At 41.3% G+C, this 11,272-nt stretch overlaps 1 protein-coding gene across 6 annotated transcripts; it reads left to right on the forward strand.

Moving 5' to 3' along the window:
- The first annotated feature begins 456 nt into the window (after nt 1-456).
- SCOC (short coiled-coil protein) lies at nt 457-11,238 on the forward strand. Of its 6 annotated transcripts, none has more exons than XM_083860895.1 (4): nt 460-625; nt 8,151-8,225; nt 8,326-8,409; nt 8,970-11,238. In XM_083860895.1, exons 1-4 carry the CDS (start codon nt 562-564, stop codon nt 9,110-9,112), a joined length of 366 nt encoding a protein of 121 aa, XP_083717021.1. In that variant the 5' UTR covers nt 460-561; the 3' UTR covers nt 9,113-11,238. The 6 variants fall into 6 exon arrangements, with proteins under 6 accessions (XP_083717023.1, XP_083717021.1, XP_083717024.1 ...); XM_083860896.1 differs by having other exon boundaries at nt 462-625; nt 8,154-8,225; XM_083860899.1 differs by lacking the exon at nt 460-625 and adding an exon at nt 7,512-7,570 and having other exon boundaries at nt 8,154-8,225.
- Nucleotides 11,239-11,272: the final 34 nt, after the last annotated feature.

An 11,272-nucleotide genomic window follows, 5' to 3' on the forward strand; every position in this document is an offset into this window, starting at 1 on the left:
AGACACTCACTTATAAACCTTCACTTTTTCACATTACCTGATCAGTTTTGATGCAGCTGTTTCACATAAATAAAATCACTCACATTCCTAAGTATTTGAAGGTTGTCTTTTAGAATTGCTGCTCCCAGGTCTGTCCATTGCATTTTTGTGGACTGTAAGCAACATTTCTTGAACAATAAGTTACTTTTGCTCTTTGCTCTATCAAAAACCCCTCCAAGAAAATCCTATGCACAGCCCTAGAGAAAATAAAGAACAGTGGTAACAAAAAGCCAGCAAGGACGGATACAGTTCTGTTACAGAAAGAACTTGTAACAGCAGTGTTTGTTCAGCACTTGTTTGACAAAGCAGTGAGAAGTCAGAACCCTTCCAGCTCAACAATTTCCGCAGAAGAGCTCAAGGTTCAGAGGAGACGGCGCGCGGAGCAAGACGTGTGCAGCTGCCAACACCACCTGCGCTGGACTCATTAAAGATTTAACCAGAGGAGTCACGTGTGCACTTAAAGATGGCTGACAACTGCCATGCTTAACACTCACCTCAAAAACTCTGGGAAAAGGCAGCAAAATGGAGTTACCTTTGGACGAGGAGGATGGCACGTTCACCAACATTTCTTTGGCAGATGACTCAGGTAAGAGACTGCAGCACTCTGCTGATACAATGCAAATTCCACAAGCTGAATAACAGCACTGTGAGAGCAGACAAGTTTGTCCTGATTACCAGGTACAAGGTATTTTTAGCAAATACCCTCAAGCAAACTTTTTTCAGTTGTGTGGTTTGAATAAGCCTTGTGACGAGCTAGGAATTGAGGGTTTGGGAGTAAGGAGGCTACCACAGTTTTCATATATTAGCATATGGTAATACACACTCTTCATCTGAGCACACAGAGCCTTTCACTGGCTAGAGAGACACTGTTACAGAAATATTAACTCAGTAGTTATTACTATCAAATAAAATATATATAATGCTGTATACAGAATAATAAACCTCTGGCATACTCTAGTGAGAACTCACAAGGAGTGATGCAAGTTAATTGGTAATGGAAATAAGGTGATATTTTAAATTCCCACTATTAAGCATTTAATTGTTTTAAAGGAAACTAAAAAAGCAAAGACTGTCTACACCTCCACCCTTCTCCTCCCCACTTATGGAATAAAAATGGAAGGGGAAGTAGGAAGAGTCCTACATAGTGGACAAATGAAGTGAGTTAATATGAATTGATAATAAATTATTTAGAAACGTGAGGCCAGAGTATCAACTTGATTATGTCGGCATGGCTGCCAAAGAGCATGGCTGCTAATTCACACTGCTAGGGATCTGGAGGGTTTATTTTTGAGCAAGCCACATTTCCTTCCCCTCCCCCCCAACTTTTTTTTTTTTTTTTTTTTTTTTGGTAAAAAGAATTGCAAGCTTTGTTCTTGCTGTATTTATCTCTTATATTAAAAAAAACCCCAAATTCATTAAGTTAACCTTATTTCTAGAACACAATTTTCTATTAGCAATTCCATATTAGTGTGATGGGGCTGAGCTGGATGTTTGAATGCCCTTTGTCCATCAAATAGGGCTGCTGACACCAAGATGTGGTTGGCAAGACGACAATCTGTCAGAGCTTGGTCCAAGCTGTACAATAATGAGGGGTTCTCCTGACAATGAATCTCACCCATTTCCTGTAGCAGGGTATAGGAGAGTAAAGGTATCCTACAGGACACTGTTTTGTGACCTGCTGCACAGCTGGTAACGTATCAAGAACAGATGGGGGGTGGCATTCGGTGGCAGGATCGTCTTCTCCATGCAAAGCATCCAGAGGAAGCTGAGTTAGGGATGACTCCATTATACTGGATGGGTTTCACTCTGCTCTGTCTCACAGAGGGGTGTTTTTGCCATATGGCTGTCTTAGTCTCTTAGGAGATGTCAAGTCTCCTTCTTCAGAAGGCAAACACCCACCAGCCTCCTCTCCTGCTCAAACCTCAGCACCCTGCAGCTTGGAATATGTTAATACCCACGAGAAAATAAAGCAAGGTTAAAAACTCTCTTATCCAAGCACCAACTGCCAGTGGGTTTCCAAGTCAATCTTGGCATTTGAGGCTTGATACTCAAAGCTAAGTCCTGACAGATGTCACTGCTATAAAAAAGACCTCATCAGCATCACAGCACATAGGACAGTACTGCACCTCAGAAACTGAGCAATCTGCTGGACTCTTGACTCTTGGCTGAAGCAGAACACTCAGGGTCAGAGAAAGCTCATGTTCACAACACAGAGGCTTCTTTATTAAAGATCTGTTAGCAGTATTACAGCATTTCCCCTAGTACTGAAGAGGTGGGGACCACCAGTCAGAAAGCAGAAGTAAAATCAGAATAACTGAAAATAAGTGGCATCTTCAGGCAACCTTATAGCCTGAAGGCCCAAAGGGTAAATATAGTAAGATTCATGGTGAACGTAATAACCCTGGTCCATTTCCTCTGGCTACACCTGAAGAAAGTATAATTCCTTAGAAAAATTAGAAAATTCCTAACCTACAAGAGGAGGAGACAATGATATACTTTGTAGGAAACAGTATTCTTTAACTCTCCCAACTGGAGGGAAGACTAATTACAGTAACTCTGGGGCATCTCCAGTAAGACTGGAGAATAACATCAATTCCAGAAGAGCAGGGAAACTAAAAGTCCACACAGTGAGAGAGAGAAAAAGATTCTCTAGGATGGACAAGAGCAAACTCGAGCAAGGAATAAGGAAACTAGGCTTGCAATATGTAGACCTTAAGTGGACTTTGTCTGAGAATGACGACATTTTATATGCAAGTGTTCCTTCATTAATTATTAAAACGGTTCACAAAGGTGCAGTGGTTTTAGTGACCTTGAGCACATTTGTTACTGCATAAGGTTTTGCCCCCATTTCTTAAAACATACTGGAAAGATACAAAACAGGCAAGTAGATCAACATGTTATATATGTACAATCTGAATGACAATCAGAATACAGCCTTCATATCAAAGTTCCAGTGGTACAGTGAAAAGCCATTGTGTCAAAGCAACAGGGGTTACTGAGCCTCCTTAACCAAGCACAAGCCATGAATATTTAATAGCTATTGCTCTTTCAAAACAGCAGCTTCTTTCCATTTAAGCATGCAGGTAATAAAAATAAAACACTTCCATGTAAATTATGACAAACGCAAAATGGTAGCAAGATAGAAAATTTCAGGAAAGTATTTTAATAGCAACATTCACAGCATGTGAAATAAAGGAAAACATATGTGAAAATATTTTTACCTTTAATGAAAGAAATATCTTTCAATTTAGAAACTCACACCACTAAAGTTCCCTCAAAAAATGGCCTATCCAAACAAAAGCACAGAGGAAATCAAACCAAAAGTAAAACAAAACAGTGAAATGTTGTCTAACATCTGCAAAAATTTCTTTACTGTACTTCCAATCATTGTTGAATAAGAAGATCAAGGTTCTCTTTCCTCACTGAAGAGTACCCAGAAACTATCTTACTTTTTTTAAATATGCTTTACAGAAAGCCAACACTAGTGACTACATTCCTCACGTAAACCCATCCTTTTAAAAGTAGATACAAGCCCTTAACTTACAGAAAGACAAAGCAGTTTTTCATCTAATTAAGTTACCAATGAAGCTTTATGGAACCTTGCTAAATATCCTTCCACAAAACCTGGTGGCAAACCTACAGCTGATGATTACAAGGAGGATGAAACAGTTAAGAGGATAACGTTATACAATATATGTTGGTATCCACAGCCCAAAGCTGCAGAGTCTATTTAAAAATGCATTTTTGTAGAGTCAGTAGAAAGGAGAACTTTTGCACTCATGCTCAATCTTGCAAAGGATAGGATGCAGCCATATGTTGGCTATATGGATGTATGTAGCTATATGAAGGCAGCCCTCTTCAGGGATAAAGAGAAATTATTACTTTGAGGCTTGCTTTTTGTAGACTCTCTAAAGAGACTGCTTTTTTTTTTTCATTCCAACTGTATGCTCACACGTTACATCATCTGATGAGGTCCCATTCTCACTTTGCACTTAAGGCAAAACCAAGACATGCACAATAAGTAAGGACACAGATGAGTTAGAACAATGTAAGCCAAAGTACTTCTTCATTTTGTATAAATTGATTTGTATAAATTGTTGGAAAAAGCACTATCTAAAAAGTACTCAAATTCTGCATTTAACAGAAGTCCCCAGCTGTAAATATGCACAAGAATATTCACTAGGCAACAAAAGTTTTTTGAGGTTATTCTGAAAGACTAATAGGAATTACAGAGAATTTGGTGTAAAGCAACATTACATGGAAAAAAAAAAAAACAACAAAACCTCCTCAGGGTCTGTTATTTCTGTAGAGAAACAAAAGGATGAAGATTTGATGGAAAAGGTCTTGCAAGGTAGCACTGCAAGGAAAAAGACTTAAGCCACTTGTGTTCCTGTCTTTTTCTTTGTGGCAATAATTAGTCAAAGGAGCAAACGGTACAGCTCAAATAGCAAATTCATCTCGGCAACACGTACAATGCCTTCCCCTGTCAGTGAAAGAAAGGATACATTTCTATTGTAGCGGTGAACAGCGAAGCCTCTGTCACCACGGGGCTCACGCAGGCGCCTCTGCTGCCTGGAACGCGGCCAGAAGGGAAGTCAGAGGCTCGCTGGTCTGCACTGAGTGCCATAGGAAAAACAGGATGTAAAACGGACTTCTAGAAATAAAACCTCTGAAAATGTTTGTCATTAGCAGCAATGGCTGAGAGCGAGTCTGAGTGCAGAGCAATAAAATCCTCTCCTCTCAGTTTGTAACTGTGTATGTGAATTCAGGTAAACTATTAATGATACTTTATATCCTAGGGAGGTTGATTTATATTCAGCAAAAAATCGCTCTTTCAGTGAAACTGAATAAATTGATTCCTTTTGCCAGTGATATCAGCTACTTCTAGAAAATCTAACTAGAACTTAGGATAGAAGTAAGTATAGATAGCTGCACTTGTAAACTGAAACTTATTCCTATAAATTTAATAGAATGACAATATCACTAATGCCTCCTCTGATTTAACCAAATGCCTTAGAAAACACCCTGTAGCCCTGCCTGGGGTCGTTGTGACCCAAGTGCAGGACCCATCAGGTCAATGCTCCCACCCACCTTCGTGTCATAATGTGCACAGGTGCCTTCCCTGGGACACAGTCTGTGTTATAAAAGGAATCTGATTATTTGGGATATATTCTAAGTCCCTAAAGCTTTACATTTCAAGTGCACAAAAATTTTGATTGATAATACACAATGCAAGACAAGTGAGGTAAGGAATTTAAAAAGCCAGTAGGTAAATCATGTGACACATTAAGCTTCTGGTCATTGGTTGATTTCTCATACAAGAACACTTTGGGCTGTGGACCTCTATTCTCTGATATATTTGGTTTGGGCATTTCTGCATTTGCGTTTTGGGTTTTTTGAGCATGTGCATGTTTTTTGGTGTTTGTTTGTTTAAAACTAGTGGTGCGCTGGATATTTAGAATTCTGGAGTTGCCTTCTTTGCACTGGAAAGTAGAGGAAGGGTTAGGAATGCAAGAAGCCTTTTTAAGGGAACACAGGACGATCTAGGCATTGTCTCTGAGGAATTTACACCCAGCAGTATCAATCCAAACCTTTTGGTGCCTGGAGCATTCAGTGCTAACCTTGTAACACACAGCACTCTGTAGACTAGAAATGTCACCTGCTCTCTGCTGATAACCCCTCTGCAATGCCAACAGGGGAAGCTCAAAACAACAGCTTTCTCTAAAGGGGAAAAAAATAAAATAAAATAAAAATAATAAAAAAACCTCTCATAGAGGTTGACTTCTGAAAAGGAGTTCATCCCGGTGCTCATGCTCAGAGTTCAGAATCAAAAGAAAGTACTACAGTGAGAAACCACAACCAGGCAAAGTAGAATGAACCCCAACGGCACACATCCCAAAAAGGAAACAGTGGGTAAACCAGCAGCTCTTGAAATTACTACTGCTTTGGCTACAACAGCACAGGAGCCAATATGTCTGGTAGCCATTCTTCCCCATAATTTAACATCAAGGATTTCACCCATTTGCTCATTTTGGGACAGTGTGACAATAATCTCCAAGTGTAATGCAAGAAGAAAAGTGGAATTTCTGCAGCAGAGAGGTGTATTTCCTCAAAATCAGGCCACAATAACTTTTCCCCCCTCTCACAGGATAAAAACACAGCACATTTCTCACCAGGTAAGCAAGGTCTCCATCCATTTGCAGACACCTGAAGAATCTGGCCATAATTTTCTCCCCTTTTAAAGCAAGTGCTGGAGATTGTCTCATTAGAAAGAATTAGGAGAACCTGTTGATTGCCAGGTTTGCCAGTGCAGCAAGCAAGATTGAAACAGCAAGCACCTGGCATTTTAAAAACAGCACTCAAGGAAATTTTCCAACAAGCTCCTAAAGCCCAGTCACCACCTGAGAGGATTTTCAGCTTGCAAGAAATAAGGAGGGTTGCTGTATTGAAAATGCCCTTTGTAGAGATGGTGATAAGGTTTTAAGTAAACTATCTAATGGAACTAAAAACAGATTCATTTTTCAGTACAGATGGACAGCAAGACTCTAATTGCAGTACATTTTCAGACCTTGAATACCATTCAGTCTAATCTGAATTTATCTGATTGTAAGGTTAAAAGAAGTCATTGACACAATAATAACACTGTGGAGGCAGCCAGAAGATGAAGATGTTAGAAATACACACTTTCTGAAGTGTATTTAAAAATACAGCAGAGGGCTCACTTCCCAAATGCCTTTATCTTCCTGAGTGTCTGCACAGTGTCTGCAATTCAATTGATAATTGAATTATTTGTTTACAACTAGACAGAATACTGTAATTTACAGACACAATACGAATATTTTTCACTGCAACATATGGTTCAGAGTACATAGTACTGCAAGTTGTGCAGTGCAGTCACTTCAGTGAAGCCACCACAATTAGCTCAGGTCTTGAATGTTTCTCATTCCTTTGCTGTGGCTCGCAGACTGTGCTGTGAGGTCAAAGGGAGGATCCTGTGCAGGGCTATTATTTCCCTTCAGGGATTAGGGGAACGACAGTGACACAGGAGGGCTGTTTTGGAGCTACTGAGCCATTAGAGGAGAGCAACTCCGTCAAGTTCCTTAGGTTCTTGTGTGATGTGATCTCAGCCACCCAGAGGCACGGAGCTACAGCACAAGTTTCTTACTCCGGACACTGCTGTGGAAAAGGCCACTGAGGTGCCACAGTGGAGCAGCTGGGCCACGGCTCTAAATGGGGCAGGGAAAACTGGCCGGACACCGGCTAGGAGCCTCCTCTCCCCCAGAGCTCCACATAGAAGCGCCTGGGAGTTAACAGCAACCACACACACTGTTTTCGCGGGCTGGGCTCACTGCCGTTCAGCGGGCTGGGCTGTGCTGTGCTGGGCTGTGCTGGGCTGTGCTGTGGCGGGCGGGGCCATGGCGCCCCCGCCTCCCCGCCCCGCCCCGCCCCGCCCGGCGCGGCGCAGGCGCGTTGGCAGCGCGGAGCGGGCCGGGCCGGGCACAGCCCGCGGGAGGCGCCGGCGGTGGGGCAGGTGCGGGGCAGGAGCGACGGGCGGGAGGGACCGGGAGAGACCGCGGGGCTCAGCCAGGTTGGGAAGGCGTGGCGGGGTTTGCGGGCAGGGGGGACGGCCCTCTGCGGTGTTGCCACCCCCCGGCCCGCGGTGCGGTGGGAGCGGGCGGGCGGGGGATGCGAGGCCCGAGGGCCCCAGGCCGACACCCCCCGGCTCGCAGGCCCAGCAGTGGCCGGGGACAATGCGGGGCAATTCCGCTTCGGCCTGCAGGAATAGCCGGTGCTGGAATAACCCATTCCAGAATGATCGGAGCTGCTGAGAAGGCGGCGATTACATCACTGAAACAGCGATATTTCATGCTTTGCGGTAATCTAGATCAGTTATTTTTGTAAACAGAGGCATAGTTACTCACTGAACCGTGGGTACGTACGGCGTGAGGCCTAGGAAAAAACATTAAGGAACGGTGAAAAAGGTTGCTCTGCCTTAGGCTAAAGCACTGACCCTTCAGAATTAGAAAAATACATCTAAAAATCAAATATAATGGAAGTTCTAATAATTGCTGCCTCCGTTTTGTTTTTTTTTATTTTTTTTTTTCTTTAAGCAGAGTATCGCTCAAGAAAACGCTCTTCAAAAGTGGAAAGAGCCCCTACTACAATGATGAACGCCGATATGGATGGTATAAATTCTTAATGTTCTTGTTCTTCATTGTTATTCTAATTAGTATAATTTCGAACTGTTAACAGAGGTTGCACTAAAACTCTCATGATTTATTGCAGCTGTTGAGGCTGAGAATCAGGTGGAATTAGAAGAGAAAACACGGCTTATTAATCAAGTTTTGGAACTGCAGCACACACTTGAAGGTTAGCAGCTTGACACATCAGATGTTTTACAAGTACACAGTAATAAGCAAAAGAGAAGACTGCTCTGCCCTTAGTCACAGTGTCCAGAAGCATGTCACTTAAAGCAGTTGAAGGTACAAAACCAAGGTCTTGGAAATAGTTTTTTTGTTCCTCTTTATGCAACATTACATTTGCTCAACCTTGGTAGTACACAGCGAATAGAACGGGTGATACAGCTAATATGTTCATGCCTGTTAGAAGACACATCTGAGGCTGCTCATCACTGAACTCTTGTTTCCAAGTAATTTAGTTTGCAGTAACATAATTCAAAACTCCAGCAAGTAATAAACTTACAGACTAGCAGTATAGTTTAACAGGTTGGTCCAAATATTGTACTACAAAATAATATCGGAAAAATGTCCTTTAGGTAAAACATGGCTAGGAGAATGTTGTGTAACATAATACCCTATGGTGATGTTTTCTGGATTAAAGCTGTGACTAGTCTGATGTAGGTCCACAGAACATATTCATTATTGTCTGCAATAGTGTCTAATGTTTTTCTTATAATATCACCTTCACAGATCTCTCAGCACGAGTAGATGCTGTTAAGGAAGAAAACTTGAAACTGAAATCAGAAAACCAAGTTCTTGGACAGTATATAGAAAATCTGATGTCAGCATCTAGTGTTTTCCAGACAACTGACACAAAAAGCAAAAGGAAGTAAGGGTTGACTCACAGATTATGTCATTGTATTGCTGCTGGTTTGGTTTTTTTTTTTGTTTTTAACTGGCATAGGCTACATAAGCTAAAATAATTTAGTTTGTGGTTTACTGGACTCTCAAAGATTATAAACTTTGGTAATAAACAGAATTAAGAGCATTGTCATGAGTGGGAGACAGAAGTTTGTGTATTAAGATAAGGCAATGTGCAAATGGAGTGTAGATAATTGCAATTTTTTTGTATTTGTTTTAAAAGTTACCATATCTTGTTAAAAAGCAGATTAGTTTGTCAGGTTAAAAAAGGTCTGTTGGCACTCTAAGGTCTTATGGTAGATTTCTTGACTAGCCAAGTAATAGTTACAATAATGTGTTGAAATCTCATTTGATAAAAATATTCAGTTTAACTGCCTTGATTTTTTTTCACCTGAGATGTGTTTACTGTGGTAGTACTGTGCATAGCTCTGCAAAACGGAACAAAAACCTATAAACCAGTTAAGCATTTCTGTGAAGTAGGAACAGTATGAAATTGTTTGCAGGGCTTGCATACAGAAAAACACCTCAGATCTTTTGGGAAGGGGGAGGGCAAGAGGAGGAACAAGGGTAAGGAACTTAATCAGGGAAATACCAAACTGATGCAGTATCAGATGTAACATGTACTCTTGAAACCATTGCTTCTTTCCCATTTCCCTGAAGAATGATCAGACACATTGTCACAATGCAGGATCTTCCTGAAGTTCTTCTGTTTTGTGATGAAAAGTTAAGTAAAAACCTCAGTGACAACCTTTCCAGAATGAGGTCACGAGCTCCTCATGCTTGTGAGCAATCTGCATTGAGGAGCTGAGAACAGGTCTTTCCTTCCTACCTTTTACTTTCCTCTTGAAGTGCCAAACTTGTCTTTGCTTCAGGCCTCAGAGCAGCTGTTTTCCTGCCTCACAGCCTAAGCTTGTGAAGTGATTCTTGAGGCACTGCATAAAAACATCTGAGGCAGAAGGATGCAGTGGAACAGATGTGGATTTTTCCTCTCAAAACTGCTGCTCTGAGCAATGCCTGGTGTGAAGGTGGTATTTCCTGGCTTGGATGCTAGGTTTTGTAGGTGAGCTCAGCCCAGATTATGGGTCTGAGCACTTCCCACAGAAGCAGCATGTCCAGTATAATCAGTATTAGGGGAGAGAGTGAAAGCTGAAATACAAACAAGTATGTAAATTTCAGCAGTACTTAGTAGCATCTCTTTCCTCTTGCCCTACAGACTTATTCATGGACATTAGGACATGGCTAGGACTGAGTTCTCACTTCAGTAATGAAGCCATTTTACTTGACCTTTTTTAAAAGGAAACCACTAGTTCAAGGATCGCTCTCAAGCATGGTGTGAATGAGTCAGTGTAATGGAAGAATAAATCCCTCTCAAATCCCAAGTTTCTTAGCAGCTAGGTACTGCTGTGTCTTAAGTCTAAGTTTACATTGTGAGGCTTCCCCTTCCCAAAGGTGACATTTCCCATTTCTCCCCATTTAAAACTGTTGCACAATGCTCACAGGAGTCAAAAGTTAAAACACTGCAAAGAAAACACTAACAATACAGTCTTGAGGGTTGCTTACAAGTCTGGGTCAAGAAACCCAATGACAAAAAATGAACGATACCATTTGTGTCATGGGGTCCTTGTCAACATCTAAAATTAATTTTAATCTTCTATGGACTACTTTCTCACATTACTGGAACTCTAGATTAATCCAAGGATTGCTAGCAGGTAGAGCAGATCGCATGGCTAGTCCAGAGTTTGAGCATTAAGGGAAGAACAATCACAGCAGGCACTTGACTTGTAAAGACTGCATTGCATTACAGCCATCGTAGCTTTAAAGCCACGTCACTGCCATCTCCATTCGCACTGTAGATCACCTGGTAACACAGCATGTGCTTGTTAGGCTTCAGCAATTCCCAAGATAACGTAATTTTAAAATCATGGTTTTGTATTGTAGATTGGATAGTGGTATTTTATCCATCAGTGTGTATACAGCAGTTATTGCATCCTCATGCCATTTTACATCTCACTACTGCGGCCTTCATTTAACTTATGAACGTTTTAAAGATGTTGTATTTCTGACTTTACACCAAATAAAAACTTTTCTTTTGTCTTGATTTGTTTGGTTTAACATTTGTAAACCCTAAAACT

This window comes from Zosterops lateralis, assembly GCF_965231275.1.
Source record: "Zosterops lateralis genome assembly, chromosome: 5".
Classification (NCBI taxonomy): Eukaryota; Metazoa; Chordata; class Aves; order Passeriformes; family Zosteropidae; genus Zosterops; species Zosterops lateralis.

Excerpts from the sequence above, each read along its gene's own strand:
- SCOC (XM_083860895.1), top strand. The coding sequence starts at position 562 with ATGGAGTTACCTTTGGACGAGGAGGATGGCACGTTCACCAACATTTCT. Across the intron at positions 626-8,150 it reads TTCTTTGGCAGATGACTCAG|CAGAGTATCGCTCAAGAAAA; the intron begins GTAAGAGACTGC and ends TTTTTCTTTAAG. Across the intron at positions 8,226-8,325 it reads GATGAACGCCGATATGGATG|CTGTTGAGGCTGAGAATCAG; the intron begins GTATAAATTCTT and ends GATTTATTGCAG.